The 16,120-nt window shown below is 37.7% G+C and overlaps 1 protein-coding gene and 1 pseudogene across 2 annotated transcripts; one reads left to right on the top strand and one right to left on the bottom strand.

Moving 5' to 3' along the window:
- LOC139463766 (uncharacterized) overlaps positions 1 to 16,120 on the top strand; it is a 272,927-nt pseudogene that overhangs the window by 230,246 nt on the left and 26,561 nt on the right.
- On the bottom strand, positions 1,348 to 15,374 carry LOC139463763 (protein CASC3-like). Of its 2 annotated transcripts, none has more exons than XM_071245050.1 (12): positions 15,244 to 15,374; positions 12,114 to 12,141; positions 11,694 to 11,740; positions 11,169 to 11,345; positions 10,753 to 10,901; positions 10,453 to 10,623; positions 7,973 to 8,868; positions 7,572 to 7,769; positions 7,238 to 7,393; positions 6,646 to 6,857; positions 6,207 to 6,356; positions 1,348 to 5,970 (listed from the first exon to the last, which is right to left on the bottom strand). In XM_071245050.1, exons 1-12 carry the CDS (start codon positions 15,349 to 15,351, stop codon positions 5,143 to 5,145), a joined length of 3,120 nt encoding a protein of 1,039 aa, XP_071101151.1. In that variant the 5' UTR covers positions 15,352 to 15,374; the 3' UTR covers positions 1,348 to 5,142. The 2 variants fall into 2 exon arrangements, with proteins under 2 accessions (XP_071101151.1, XP_071101152.1); XM_071245051.1 differs by having other exon boundaries at positions 7,572 to 7,766.

Below are 16,120 nucleotides of genomic sequence, written 5' to 3'. Positions count from 1 at the left end.
CTAACGCTTTCGGGTCTTGAGATGAATTTCCAAGATGCAAATGGCAAAAATGGAACAAGTATATATAAGGCCCCACTACTAACTACCATGTGGCAAATTGCAGTACATTTTGCAACCATGTAGAGGCAAGCAAATGGATCCGGTGCCCAGGCTCCGTGACTTGTTTGAATGTTGTGTCTGCCTACTCTGACAGCCTAGATTGATGCTCACAATATCGATTATTGGACTGTCTGGACTTGTTAACATGCCACCATGTTAAAGCTAAAATATTACTGAGTGCCATTGCAGATTTGTGTATAGATACTAAAGTACTCACGGAAATGAAAAAAACCGTTTTTTCGACCTAAGATCTTAAATAAATGCAGTTAATATACAAAATATGTAAATATTCAAACAACTAAATTAGTACTAATTGGGCCGTGGCACAAATACAGCGTATCGAATGTTTTTATGCCTTTTTACACGTAAAAGTGTGTAAAAATGTGAATAAAACAGACTATTGTGAAACAGGGCATAACCAGGTGTAAGTAGATCAAGGTGACCTATGACACCTTGACGACAGGTGAGAACAGGTGCATAATGCCTATAGTCTGTTTCTGCTATGTCAATTTGGACTTAGTTTTATTTTTGAATGTTGAAAGTGCCGACAAATTACCTCCTGTAAAGTACATTTTGTATTGTTCACTGAGATCAAACTAGCCAATCCAGACTAGTACTTTTCGAGTTGTTTTGTCATTTCGTATTTACAGCTACGTAACACTTTGTGTTTTTTTTCATTTCCGTGAGTACTTTAATGGAGTAAATCTGCATGCAGGTCATGCAATAGTATATTTGCTCACACACAAATTTACTTGCTGTGCATCAAAAATGAGATACCATAAAAATAAAATGCATTGATATTTTAAATGGGCAACTTCCGTGAAGTATTTTCATAAAGAGCTTATTTTTGCAGTTCGGTATATGTAGGTGGCTTTAATAATCCAGTTTAGATGAGATCATACATGTACAGTAACATTAGAAATCCTATAGTCCTTGCCCAGCTGCTAAAGTATCATTAGGAAGGAGTTGTAGAAATTGTTCCATTCTTAAAGGTTTTGCTATATGTTATCATTATAAGGACTAGTGGACTAAAACTGTTAGCTTCTATAGCTGGTATAGGTACAAGCCAGGTACAATATGATCGCATGTGAACAGTCCTCATCTCTTGATACAGTCCTGTGCCTGAAGTCCTGGGCGAAGGATCCTTTTCAAAGTAAAAACTTCTGCAGCTGGTGAGACTATTGCTCATCATCATTGTAATAACATTCACACAACAAAATATCAAAACAAAACTTTCAAAACCTTTTTTATTTACAGCAACTTATTAGATGTCTTTATTCAAACGCTAATCAAGCATGCTTCGCACCATGGAAACATACATATTACACACCATGTACACAGTTATAGACAAATAAACACGCCTCTGCTTATTAGTATACACATTACAAAGGTGCATCTAGATGCAAGTAGAACATTTACCTATCCTCTGACAGGGTAATAATGGCACATACACAAATATATAAGCTTCACTGCTTCAAAGTAGAAACAAAGTAATGTAATTAAATATCAGTCATATAATGTACATCTTTAATTTCCAAGGTATTATGAAAAATAATACATGAACAAAATTTCTACAAGTGCTTGCGTTCTGTTTGAAAAACAACAAAAAATGTTTTTAAATTTTAGATAAACCCGGAATTCTGTAAAAATATGAAACGCAAAAGTAGTTCAACTTGTAAATATTTGACAGTGTTGCCAACATCCATACAAAATTAACACGAAAACATACTTGGATTGGGGTTGATTTGTCCTACTACAGAAATTTGGTGGAAAGATGGAAAAATCACTAAACAACCACATGAGAACCTGGCGCCAAAACACACCAACATGACATGCACATGCAACATCACTTGTTGGGCTATAAAAATGTTGGGTTTTCATTTACATGCCATCACAATCTTACAGACAAGTGAACACCGAAAAAAACCATCTGACAGAGGCCCAATGCAACCATGCCATCGGATGACTGCAAAGGACAGATTTATACGGGTATGTCACTTACGTGAAAGAACCACCATGGCCACTTCTAAGACAATGGCAATACCAGGAATGCGTAGGATATCAGCTCAGACAGTGAGGAACTGTTTATGCGCTGAAGCTATTCATGCTAAACGATCAGCTGTGACGTCAGTGGTGTCAAGGTCACAGAATATGGCCACAACTGCAAAGGAGACAAGTTTGGCTTAGTGACAAGTCACATTTTAGGCTTCACCATGCAGATGGTAGACGTGTTAACAGGCATCGCAGGGAAAGTTATGCATGAAACTGCATACAGGAAGTGGACAGATTTGGTGGTGGTAGTGTGATGATGTTGGCAGTCATCTCCTACACTGGTACACCAGACATTGTGCAAGTTCTGGGGAATTGAACGGCACAACGTTACACAGATGAGATTCTTCGGCCACACATCCTTCCCATTATGCAACAGCGAACATCATTTTCCAACAAGACAATGCCCGACCTCACACGGCAACATTTTTTCAGGAATCACAACATCCAGGTCCTGCCATGGTCTTCCAGGTCTCCAGATTTAAACCCAGTGGAACATTAATGTGATGAATGGGATGCACTGGATCAACGACTGCGAGCATGTCTGCAACAACCAGAGAACCTCTGACAGTTGGTACAAGCACTGCAGGCAGAGTGGGTGAATATTCCCAGGCCACAATTCGGGATCTGATTGCATCCATGGGATGACAATGCCAGTCAGTTTTGAACTCTTTTTTGGTCGCCATACAAGATACTGAGAACAGATGACCTTCACCTTGAAAATCTACTGTTCCGTGAGCTGTTGCATGAGTGCCTTGTGGAGCCTGGTCAATGATGTATGCCAATTTTAAACAATCAATCAACATCTGTTGATTATTTACATGATATATAAAATATACATCTAAAAATAACTCTTGCATTTCTTTTTCTGCAGAGTAAATGTTTTCACAACCTAAAAGAAATAAGTTACACAAATTAGAAAAGGGGAGATTATAGTCACAGTATACATTACAAACCTGACAGTTTATCCTGGAAATTTTGGATATATTTTCTCAAAACAAACTATAAGCTTGTTTTCTAGTTTCATATGAAAATCAAGAATTTAGAATATTACTCTAAGAAAACCCTTTCAATGCAGGCTCCTGTATCTTTGAATCTATTTCAATTATCAACATGATCAAGACACAAGGGACAACAACTGTCTTTATTACTCATGCCATATATTATAGAGGGTAACTGAACAAAATGCATACGAAAATGTAATAATTCATTTAGACCAATACCAAAGTCTGGAAATAACTGTTCAAAGTGATCAGTTCATCAAGAAACACTAAACCCCATCAATGTCCTAGAGATCCCTATCTTTCATGTCGAAATGTGCATTTTAAAGATTTAATCAGTTTCATATTACATAATTTCCATAAGAACGCTTAAAAATAGACCTGAAAGACTTGTATGTAGTAATCCTCATAATAACAAGATTTTATCTTCTAAATACAACATGCGTATAGTCATTATGCAAACGCTATATTGGACATAATATTCAACCATATTACTTCACAATATGAATTGATGTGTCAATAACTATGTGTACACATACAAATATGTTGCGGTTGGCTTCACCAACAGAACAACAAAAGATGGTTTTACATCTCACACAATTGTTTTCATAAAGTTGTAACAGATTACTATTAGTTACATTAATCTACCTTAATAAACCTACTTAGACCTTTTAACCTGAGTTAAGGCTTAACATAATACATTTAAAAACAGATTTCCTTCGTTGTATCTTGTAATATAATCGTAATTTATGGCAAATTATTTTCCAAATGTTATATTTGCAACAGTAGAGAAAACATTGCAATACAGCTGATATACATGTGTGAATATATATATTTATACATGAATAAGATTCAATAATACCTTTCTTTTAGGATGAATCAACTTTGTGAAAGGTGCCTTCATATTGAGTCATTCACACAAGATAACTCCATTACAACTAACGTTGCTTAGATGAATAAAAATAACATAGTACTGAAAGTTCTTCATTAACATTATTTCTAATGAAGAATTGTAACAAGATATTCTAAGTTGAAAATAGCAAATTCACCAGTATGAGTTGAAATCCTCAATTATCCAGTGTATTGGAACTCCATTCCATTTCGATCAGTACCCTGGACACAGTCTCCATAACAGCTCAATCTGTTTCATCACTAACCTAGCACAGAATTTACTCTCACATGAGCTTGAAATCAAGTTCAGCATAGCTCTACATTCAAAATTGCTGCTTCATCCGAGTGAGCTCTGATTATATATTAATGAACCAGAAGACTTTCATAAATGACTTTTCAGCTGGGAATGAGGTTTTCCCCAGTAGAAAGATGGGAGGTGGAAGTCTTTATGCATCAAGGCGTTCCAGGTGTATTAAGACAGCACATGAAAGCCGAGATGAGTACTGTTTTTACAGCCTAAAAAAGATAAGGGGGGTAATGGGTCGAGGGTATATATCCTAATAGAATGACTGTATTTGATACACTGATTATCAGGGATGTTGATATTCATGGTGCTGGCAATTCCATTTGGAAACTTTCCAAATCATCTTGTCATAGGTAATCTGGAAATAAGCTTTCCGTACATTATGTGTGGCATGACAATTTCTGTAATGAAACAGAACCAAATAAACTGGATAAAACTGCTGTTTTCTCTCAACAACATTCATTGAGGCAAAAGCTGAAAAAGGGCATTAAGCATAGATTTATGGCATGCCTTTCACACAACTCAACATATCTCTAATTCAAAATTCTCATGCTCTTGGACAGTGAAAAATATGGAGCTGCATCTTATTCAAAGGAAAGAGGAAAGTCTGCAGACAAAATCAACTTCTATGTTAGACTTGATCAAACCATCGCACAGAATGTTTAATAACACTTTAAACATGTTAAAGTACACTAAAAATTCTTTTGATACAGACAAAACAACATCCAAAATGCTTGAAACAAAAGCTTGAAAACCATATAGAACATTCAACTGTGGGATCCTAGATGATTGATCACTTTAATTGCTGGCTTCCACAGCAGTGGCTGGAACTGTGACATCAGTTTCTGATGAACCTTCTTCCATCTCTAACTTCATCTGCATCTTTGAGCCTCCATATTGCGATGAGTCACCACCTGCATCCACTGCAGAATCAATCTCTGCAACCGACGGCTTTATATCTGCAACCTCAAAATCTTTCCTCACACAAAATTCTTGCACTTGAGGTTTTCTCCTCTCGTCATCTTTAACATCAGTGCTCCTTGCAGGGTTTGTAGTGTCCGTTTCATTCAATGACACATTTTCCAAGTCTCTTGTTATTTCTACTGCTACGTTTGGTACACTTTTTGAAACACTTGAACTACTTTCAAATATATGATCTTGAGAGTGAGCAATTACTGTAAGTTTGTCCTCTGGTATTCTAGTGTCACTTATAGACTCTACCAATTGTTGACTAACTTCACTGTTGGCAGTGTCAGTGGGATGACTGAACTCCATTTCAGGTGAGCCTTCAGTAGTTTTACTAGAGTGATCAGAAGAAATCATATTCTGATCTAATTCAGTTTTTGCATCACTTATGTTAATGTCAGTAGATTGCACAAAGGAATCGTTCTGTTCATTATTGCTAGCACTATGTTCTTGTGAGGCTTTATATGTGGCACTCTCATACAGTGGTAACTCTGCCTGCTGACAGTCTGCTGTCAGGGCAGGATCTCCATCACCATCACTACTGTCAGGGACTGGTGAGAAAGGTGTCTCCCCCTTGTCCATTTCAGCACCAACAACTGGATGAACTGCCCGTGATGACTCTTCCCTCTCATAAGCAGTCCTGCCATTCTTCTTGTGCTCCTGTGAAGTAAAATCATGTATCCAGATCAAACATCAGGATGTCATCAAAGCAGTTATACTTCATGGTGGTCTGTTTTTGTTCTTGTGCCAGGACCTCAGAACAAAACCGTGATAACACATTCAACACATTTACATACTACAACCATAAACTGATTAGTCTTAAAGCTATACAAAGACTTCAAGATTATCCAAATGCTAAACAAAGATTGGAGACCGATACATGAAATGTAACTTACAATAGGGTTTACTATAGGTATGGCAGCCTTAGGTCTCTTTTGTGGTGATCTGTTAGGGCTTGGTTGCTGCAGCTCGGGGGCATAGTATGTAGTGCCGCCTCTAAACAACTCCTGCCCTGTGTTGCTTGGCGGAGCTGGAGCTGCTGCACCCTACACAAACAAAGGAAAACACAGATATAATTTGGTTCTGTCACAATTTCATACAGCCTGAATCTAGAAGACAAGATGGAAGCACAAATTCTTTACAGACATCCTATTGTTTGCTTTTTTTTAAAACATAATTTGTCTACACAAGACAAATATCACTGAAAAACAATTGATATGTCAGCAAATGGTATCACCATGTTACACATTTTTAGATGCTGAAGGGTACTGATGCTGCTATGTCACATTTTTTAGATCTATATCAAGAGTTAGACAGATCCTTTAAATCTATTACCTGCTGTGGAGGGGGAGGGGGAGGTGAGGGGTATCCCACTGTCATCGGGTATGGTCCTGGGGGAGCCCCATACACAACCTGAGGCACTCCAGGAACACCTGTTCCTAGGAACTGTGGCTGTATGATGGCAGATGGTGCAGTCATGGTGACAGCTGGGGTTGGCCCTGGGGCATACAATCGTGGGGGAACAGTCGGCAGACCTGCCGTAGACACTGGAACACATCACAGATTGTTGAAGAGTAACCATGATAACAAGCATTTCATGTTACACATAAAAATCATAAGAAAAGGCCAAAGGTCACAAAAATCAAGACTTTCTGGAGAGCCTGAAAAACCCTTGGTACCAGTGAGTCTACCACCTCAGTAATCTATTCCAACAATAGTTAATAACAATTCAAATACAATCACTGCAGCTTTACGACAAATCCAGCCATATGAAAAAGGTAGCCAGATAAGGCACTTCTCTGGGTTCACAACCAAGATACTCAAAACTGAAATACAATATATACTTGTCTCAAGTTTTTTGTCTCTCATGAGCTTTTCCATTTTCTAGTTGAACAAAGCACTGACTGCAAGATCTGCAATGGCCTACCTGGTAATGGAAAGCCCATGGGAGGCTGTAGTATTGTTGTCTGGAAGCCAGCCGTGTCTTGGGGCTGAGGCTGGGGGAGACGTGGTGGTGATGGCTGTGGAGGTTGTGCAACAGACTGCTCAGGGCGGTACATAGGTGGAGTGTAGGCTGGGGCAGCTGCAGGGACAGAGGGCGAAGGGAGGGTTAGCGTGCACAGCATCAACACCAACGTGTCTCCTAAACATGTCACAGCTTACTCAGCAAACATACCTTACCAGTACTACCATGCTTACAGAGCAACAAACAGCTTCACACTACATGAAGAAGAGTGATAAACATTCGAGGTAGCACTTACCGGGATTGTAGTATGTCCCACTGTCCACAGACACCTGGTCTGAGTAGTTGACGTCAGGGATGTTCCTCTGCCGCTGAGAGGAGTAACGCTTAGGTCGACTCTGCTGTCCAATGTCTGGTTTAGAAGCTGTGTTCTGAAGGCGGGGTGGGAACTGCTGTTTGTCAACTATTTTACTGGTACCACCTTGCTGGGCTGCTGCTAGAAAGGGTCAATCACAATCAGGGTTACACATAGCAATTGAGAGGGAAATGAATACAAATCAGTTATGTACTATGTTCTCCCCATTAACCTTACATTAGGGAATGGTATCATGCCATTCACAGCACTTGAACTTTCACCATTTTGTTGTAACACATAACTCACTTTCCCTTTAGCTATGCACAAACACAATATGCACATACCTCGACCATTTTTCTCCTCTTGTGGCGCCTTTGCGGGACTCTCAATGGCCATAGATCCAACACCTGGGTCCATAGCATTGACCACTGTATCCTGAACCCTCGTTCGACCTACAACTTTACTGTGGCGATCCTTAGAATAGGATTTCTTCTCAGTGGTTGTGTTTGTAATTGTCACACTTATAGTTTGAACATTTTCTTTGTTGGAGATGATAACATCTTGACTCTGGGACTTCTCCTTAATTTCAGAAGAGTCTGCTTCATGCTCTACTCGAGGTTCTTGTTCTGCATCCTGCCCTGGGTTTTTCAATGTAGTGTTTGTAAACTCCCTAGGTGATGTGGACTGGCGGGGCCGACTCTGAGTATAGGATGTTTCTGGGGAGTCAGAATACCTGCCTCTATTGCCCCTGCCTCTTCCTCCACGCCCACGCCCTCTTCCCCGAGAATTATCCATATTATTCCTCTGTATGTAATCTGATTGATACTGATTGTTGTAATCAGAATGTCCCCTGTACCCAGATCTCGAGTCAGACTGATTTCTGTAATCCTGTGATTTTTCAGGAGATACTCTGTAATCTTGACTAGATCTACTACCATAGTCCTGATTTCTGTAATCCTGTGATCTATGTTCCTGGCGAGCATCTTGTGTTCTGCCATCTGGGGCTTGATTACGGTAATCTTGTGACTGGTTGTGGTAATTTTTGGCTCTTTTATCATACTGAGAGCGATTGTCTTGACTCCTGTAGTCAGGACCCGTTCGAATTTCAGTCATGTATTCACGAGGTGATCTCATATCATTCTCATTGGCAAGATCACTATATGAGGTCCTGTTATCTAGCTCTGTTTTCATCCGCTGGCTTGGGACAAAGTCCCCAAGTCTCCTTTGTCCCCGTCGGCCTCTAATCAAAATAAAGTAAAAACAATCAGTGTCTGTTAATTGTTCTAGTTTTTACAGAGCTCCAGATAACTTTTGGAGCAATTGATTTTTTACTCGAGGGTTTATGTTTTAATTCGGTTATTACATTTTTCATTTGGTAACCAATATTTCTTCACTCATCTATCACTCTATTGGATTTTCCCTAAAACTTGCAAACATTTTAAGATTTAAAAAAAATGTTTGGATGTACATAACTGTTCTTAATATATAGGTTTGACTCAGAATGTAAATTAGCTTGTAATTGTGTTTCGGAAATTAGCTCCTTTGAACACATCCTGAAAAAACTTTATTGGGTTTATATAAGCTGTTTTTATTTTTATATGGGTTTTTCATTTAATGTATGCCTTTCTGTATGCAAGTTAATTGAAAGTAATTGGGGAGAGATTTATTTTACGCAAATACGCTGGGTGAGTGGGTGGATGAGTGAGTGAGTGAGTGAGTGAATGAATGAGTGAGTGAGCAACTTTGAACAGTATCTTTTTAGTTTTATCAGGGTATGTCAGCTATATGGGAAGAAGAAAAAGTGATGCAGCTCTTGGACAATTCCCTTTTGTTTAAACCTATGCTTACAGGTAGTGCTGCCAAGGACCAAAATCAGGGGGAATCTGCGATCCACATCAAGACTAGCAGATCCAACTCATCACCATTTGACCAATGCCCACTCAAACCTTCTACATCAAGCTGGTCAAATGAAATGTTTTGGCACAGATGATGGTATGATGCGTGTCAGTATGAACATGGGGCACATTAGAATTCTGTTTGTTCACATAGTAGTTAACATAAACTATTAAAACAAACACAGTCCTATTAACCCTTAAAAATATATAGGCACTTGGTCCTTTTTTAATCAGAAAAAATGATAAAATGTGAAATTAATGCACAAAAAGCCCCTTCTCGCGAAGAATAATAAAAAAATATAACAATAATTTGCCAGACCAATTTTCAAACTTGTATGCAAACTTTCATTCACGTTACATCTATAGTTTCTGAGACACCTTGTCCCCATTTCAAGCAGTATGCATTGAGTTGCAAAGCATGGAGCAAAGGCAATAATTGTGTTATAATAATTGACAGGACCAAATTTCAGGCTCAGTCTTGACAAGTATCTCTTAGATAAGCATGCAAACTTTCATTCACGTAACTTCTATAATTTCTGAGAAAAACTGTACCCATTTCATGCTGTATGCACTAAGTTGAAAAGCACAGGGCAAGGACTATGACTATAAAAATGAATTTATGACACTAATTTTTAACCCATTTGAGGTCATGACCAGTAACATCAGTGTGTAAAATTTCATTTCTCTATCTTAAAGAGTTTTTGAGAAAATTTAACCCCTTCAAGAAGGACGATGGACCCACTCGGTATCCCACACCCCTCTTCATCATGTTCATAGTCGGAGATAAAAGTGAAAACACTCAGAATCATGTATGGCTGAAAACATGTCAACACGCGAGAAAAGTCAAGATTTACATGTTTTCAGATGTTGACCTTATATTTATATGTAAATCTTGGAAATTTGTGAAAAAAACGGCTAAATGCTCCTACCCTCTTTTTCCCATTCCTCGTTTCGGAGCACTGTCAGGTGGCTTATCATAGGCACGAATATCATAACCATAGATGGCTATCAGCTCTTCCCGAGACTTTGGTGCCTGCTGGTCATCCCGGTAACGATCATGCAGCCACTTTTCCTCATCCTTCCACAACTTCTTCTTAGGTCTGAAATAAAAGCAAACAAAGAGTAAGAACAGTAGCAATCTTAGCTATTTGGTGCTGTTTTCAGAAATAGTTTCAGGGACGAAGTCTTACAGATCAACAGTGATATTCCAAAGATTCATTCCTGCTTACCGCTGATCGTCTTCCTCTTCCTTCTGCTGGGTCTCCCCACCTCCATGCATGCGAGTATCATGCTCATAGAAGGCACCTTTCCGAGGGATGTATGCAGGATTCTTCCGGTCTTCATCATCATCAAGATTCTTCCCATCTTCTTGCTGTTCCTACAAACAGGACAAATTTTTAAAAAAAAGGGATATAAAAGAAATATTTAGGATTTGACAATCTGAGAGAATAGACGTATCCTAAATACATGACTAAATTAATCAAGACAGTTTTCTGTTTAAACATGTCTCAAAGCCCTAAATCAAATGAATTCTTGACATGTTATAAATGATAATAATGCATGTAACGAATAAAAATAATGGCAACCATTTTCATAGAGACCACAGACCTAATCTGCATTACTTGATTATCAGGTGCCTACATACCTCTCCATCACCACTCTGCCTTTCTTCTTCTACCCAGCTGCCATCATCCTCTATGATGACATCATCATCATATGCTTCTTCATCCTCGTCTTCCTCTTCATCATCATCGTCATCATCATCTGAATCTGAATCCGTCTCTTCTGATGAGTCTGATTCCTCCTCACTATCCTCTTCATCCTTCAGTGAATATTCAGTGAATTATTTACCAAAGCAGATGACCATATTCTATTTTACACAAGAAAATACTTCCTTTCTATGGACATGAATCATACTGTCCATTGTGAATTGCAATGAATATTTGACACAATTGCTCCTGTGCATACATGATAACCATATTATTGGCTAATATATTTTCAGCAAATTCTCTGGAACACTACAAGTTAAATCTAACAAGTCCCCAAATAATCTTGGACAATTGGTGATGTAAAATTAACTAAATTGAGGAGAAAACATGTATTTGATTCAGATTTCCACTAGTCTGGTGACACATCTGAACAATCACTGGTTGTGGTACACATGACCTACCTCTTTCACTTTCTTTTCTAATGCACTCCCGTTCTCAGAAAGCACATCTGCACATGGTTCATAAAAAGTCACAAGTTAATCACATATTAAATCTTCAACACATTTCAGAATAGAGGCTTATGTTATAAAAGTATTAGTACAAACTAGACAACTACCTTGACTACTAGTACAAGTAACATTTCATTTGTCTCTGCCCAGTATAAGTGTGTCCATTTAACATGTTTAAGATAAAAACTATTGAATGTGCCCAAGCTGACAATGACTTTCTTTACCTTAGGAATCAGTATTACTTTCAATGATTCATGGCTTGTTAATACCACTGCTCATACAAACATAATTTGCCCAAATCAGATTTTTCACTAGATTTTGAGTACAATTTAGCCTGTCATGCAAAATAACAAAATGAAAAGCATTCATTACCTCCTCCATTGCCTTCTCCTTCACTTTCCTGAAAAGAGAGTTAAAAGATTCCATTTTTACAAGTAATAGAAACAGTGTTCAGAATTTTTTTAATATCTTATAAATATCTTGCATGGAAACTTAATTTATCTGACCCTTTTCAGTCTGCGTGTGTCAATATTTGATTCATTAAAGAGTGATGTTCAAATAGGTCCTCACCACCTGACTATTGTACATGATTAGTTATCAGCTAACAAATGAAACTGCATGAAAGATACCAAATGAATACAAAACATTACCCGACACGCAACAAGGAGATTTCAAAACACAATGACAGGGTTATAGCTAAATTGGCACCCCAGCAATACTTCACCGAGCAAAAACTGCACCAACTGGTGAAAACAGATCCTTGCATAAAGAGAAAAGAGCTACTATTGCCTACCTATTCTTTTACATGAACTTTGACTTAAGTTTAAAATCAAAAGCTACAGAAGAAAACCAGACAGATGAAGCAAGAGTACCAGACATATCAGACATCAACATTTCCTCATTAGTTTAGTCTTAGATAACAAAGATGGCCGTGACAGTTAACTATTTAATTTCAAAGTATTTGCAAAAAAAGATATATAAAAGTTATTTAAAACGAAAATATTAAAAGCAAACGTCTTAATATTATTATTTTTTGTTTGTTCAAAGATCAGTGTTGTAAAATGCCATAGAATGTGACAATCTATGAGATATTGACAGATAACAATGATATTAGTGGATGATAGATGACAATGATAAATATGGTATAGGCCCGAAGTGTCGAAATCTAAAATAGAGGTAGATTTTGGTGCTGGTCATGGGTTTATGAACTCAAATATTTTCGACAGATTGATGTCGGTTGAGGCTAATTGCTCCTGGTACATTGACAGTTCGATGCTGAGCAAAGAAAACAAGAAATATACATATAATGCCACCATTTAACATGTTTAATAGAATTAATGCAACGACTGTTTTGTATTGTTTTAAACAGTTTACTATCATAATACAGTTAATGAGAATTCATATGCAAATGCACTTTGCGAGGAAATATCATCAGTCTAAATTGGCCAGGTGGCCGAGTCCAGATCCGACAAGTTTTATCTTCATCCATGAGACCTAGCTTCTGGGCACTGGGTAAAACGAGGGAGTGAGTAGTTTTTTACACCGCTTTTAGCAATATTCCTAAAATAATACGGCGGGGGACACCAGAAATGGGCTTCACACTTGTACCCATATCAGGAATCGAACCCGGGTCTTCGGCGTGACGAGTCAACGCTTTAACCATTAGGCTACCCGACTGCCCCGTGGGTAAAATGAAAGAAACATCCTCACACATGTGAGTTGGGGAACACAGTTACAATGGTTTTGTGTGTAGCTTTCTCAAAGTCTAACTGAACATGAGTTCAGTTCTACTAATCCCATCATAATTTCGTCAGTAGGGTCCTTAGCATTGATGCACAAAGCTGGGCTTTTCGGTAGTACGGTACTGAACATAACAACATTACAAATTCGCCATTCTTTATTTCGGTCCTACTACATAAAAGCTTTTTGACACTTTGGTCATGAACCATAAATATAATATAAATGAAGAATATATGAATATCAACAATGACTACCACAAAATCTGTTCTTATCATTATCAAAACAATACCACTAGACCACGGAGATGGTCTTTTCGCCAGAGGAAGTCAGTGAAATTTTGCTGAGATGCTGTTTTATCCTGCACCTGTAGAAACCAACTTATCATGCCAATACACATACTAATTACTGGATTTGGGAATGTAACCCATTTTAACAAGGACCTAGGAGCTTGCAGCAAAAATTAAGTGGACAATGAAAACATTAAATATATCTTCTCCATTTTTGGTTACATACAAAACCATTACCGCGGTAATAATCCTGATATCTCGTAAATTAAGTCTCGTATGACTTGCTGACACCCCTTGCTGACAAAAATGTCCCTAATCACTATATTACACATAAATACAGAAAAACCAAATGTCAAACACTGAGATAAATAGCCCTAGATCACTAATACCAAATTTCATATTTCCAAAACATCAAATAAAATATATATCGTAAGCACCACCCTTCTCACATCTCATCGACTCATTTTCTAGATGTCCATAAACAAAAGTCAAGTGACTTGAGGTGCTGCCGTCAGTTAAAATTAAAAAACTATGGAAACATTTTCGGGCCATCTCGTATAGCTTTTTTTCATTTTCATAGGGTTCACCAGTGCCTTCACGACAGGGATACAAAAGTTACTCGCCTACAGCTTTGACTAATTCTTACTTAGAAGTCAAAAACAATAAAGTTGCAGTTCATAAAGCGGCATTAAACTTCTCTGTACCCGAGCAAACACTGAGAGACAGGATAAAAGTGCCAGATCAATGTTGACAGTGTCAAGTCAGGTGCGACTCCAATTTTTGTTGCGGAGCAAGAAACTAGACTTCTTGGCATGAAATATTAATGGCATCCATAGGATACAGATATACCCGAAAGAGGTTAACCAATAAGGGTCCAACTTTGTGTCAGTAAGGAAAACGTGACGTGGTCCATCGATCATCTGTAAAGTGGTTATATGGTCTGTTGGAGCGATGATATATGAATTTTGTTGCATTTACAATGGTTAAGGATAATCAGGCATGTTAAAAGTTGCCATAGTTAGAAAAGGCATTACAATATTACAAAACGGCCAGCCATAGACTTGAAGCTAATGTCCACATTGATCTTACATTGTTTAAAAGTACAATTAATTATGGTCGGCCATTTAAAGCATACAACCTTCCATGATAAACAAACCTATTTTTTCTTTTACATTTTGTAGATATGCCTACCAAGACGAATGAGAAGCACGATAATCACGGGAAGAACAGAGCTGACCCTACTGAACAACCCCGGATTTTAAAATCTATATAAAACAGTTCATTAACTATCGGCACGTGTATAAAATTGTCAAAATGAACAATATTAACAAGGATTTCCAAGTTTTTGAATGAATGAATTCTAAAAATGCGAAACATTCTGAACTTTCTGAAGACGAGACTTGTCTTCAACGAAACGATTTGACATAGTCCCTCCATTTCAGTCGGCAGCATTTAGCATGAAAAACATAACTAACACATTCAGAAGCTCTAGTTTTGGTAGAGCCCTCTTTTAGTGTATCGGTTGCCCCGCCTTCATCTTCTCCTCCATCTTCTCTTCGTCTTCTTCGACGTCTATCCGCCATTTTCTTAGCATGGCAAGTGTGATCTCGTCTATAAACGGGATTTCGCTAACTATTCAGGCCCCAAACAGTTATCTCCCGTTATATATTCCGTTTGTTCTTACAGTAACGCTTATGACGTAGTTACCCTGGTTTTGCTGCTTGACGTAAATAGATGCACGACAGGAATGGAATACCTTTTTGAACTTTTTATCAATGTAATCTTTATTAACAATATTGTTTTTCAGAAAGAGAGCGTTATCTCCTTCATAAAAGGGTGTATTCAGTTCACGACACCTCTCTTTTTTCACAGAGAACAAAGCACATTTCCTGGAGTTTTTAATTCATGTGAAAGCAAGTCTTGTTAATTTGTTTAATGCAGGCATGCACATACACATATTGATACATTGTGCACTTTCTTGGAATAAACAAACAAAAATCACAATTTTGTTAAAAACGTTTTTCTCCCATTACATGTTTCTTTTCTTTATATATATATATATATATATATATATATATATATATATATATATATATATATATATATATATATATTATGATATAGGTTTTCGAGCACAATCGGCGATGGTTTATAAAGGAGTTTAAATGGAATAGACGATTTTAAAGTCATGGCATATACACAATCGGGAGAGTGAGAGAGTAAGTGACTTATTACTACCTGCACCGTTCACAGATGTGCCACCGTATGTATCCCACTACCATATTTGGATATGTATCCAATGCAGCATAGCTTAAGAGAAAGACACATATGCCTGTATTCATATATAAAAAA

This window comes from Haliotis cracherodii, unplaced genomic scaffold, assembly GCF_022045235.1.
Source record: "Haliotis cracherodii isolate W230 unplaced genomic scaffold, xgHalCrac1.p SCAF_16, whole genome shotgun sequence".
Taxonomy (NCBI): Eukaryota; Metazoa; Mollusca; class Gastropoda; order Lepetellida; family Haliotidae; genus Haliotis; species Haliotis cracherodii.
Note: the sequence above shows the minus strand (reverse complement) of the source record. Positions and strands in the feature narration are given on the sequence as shown.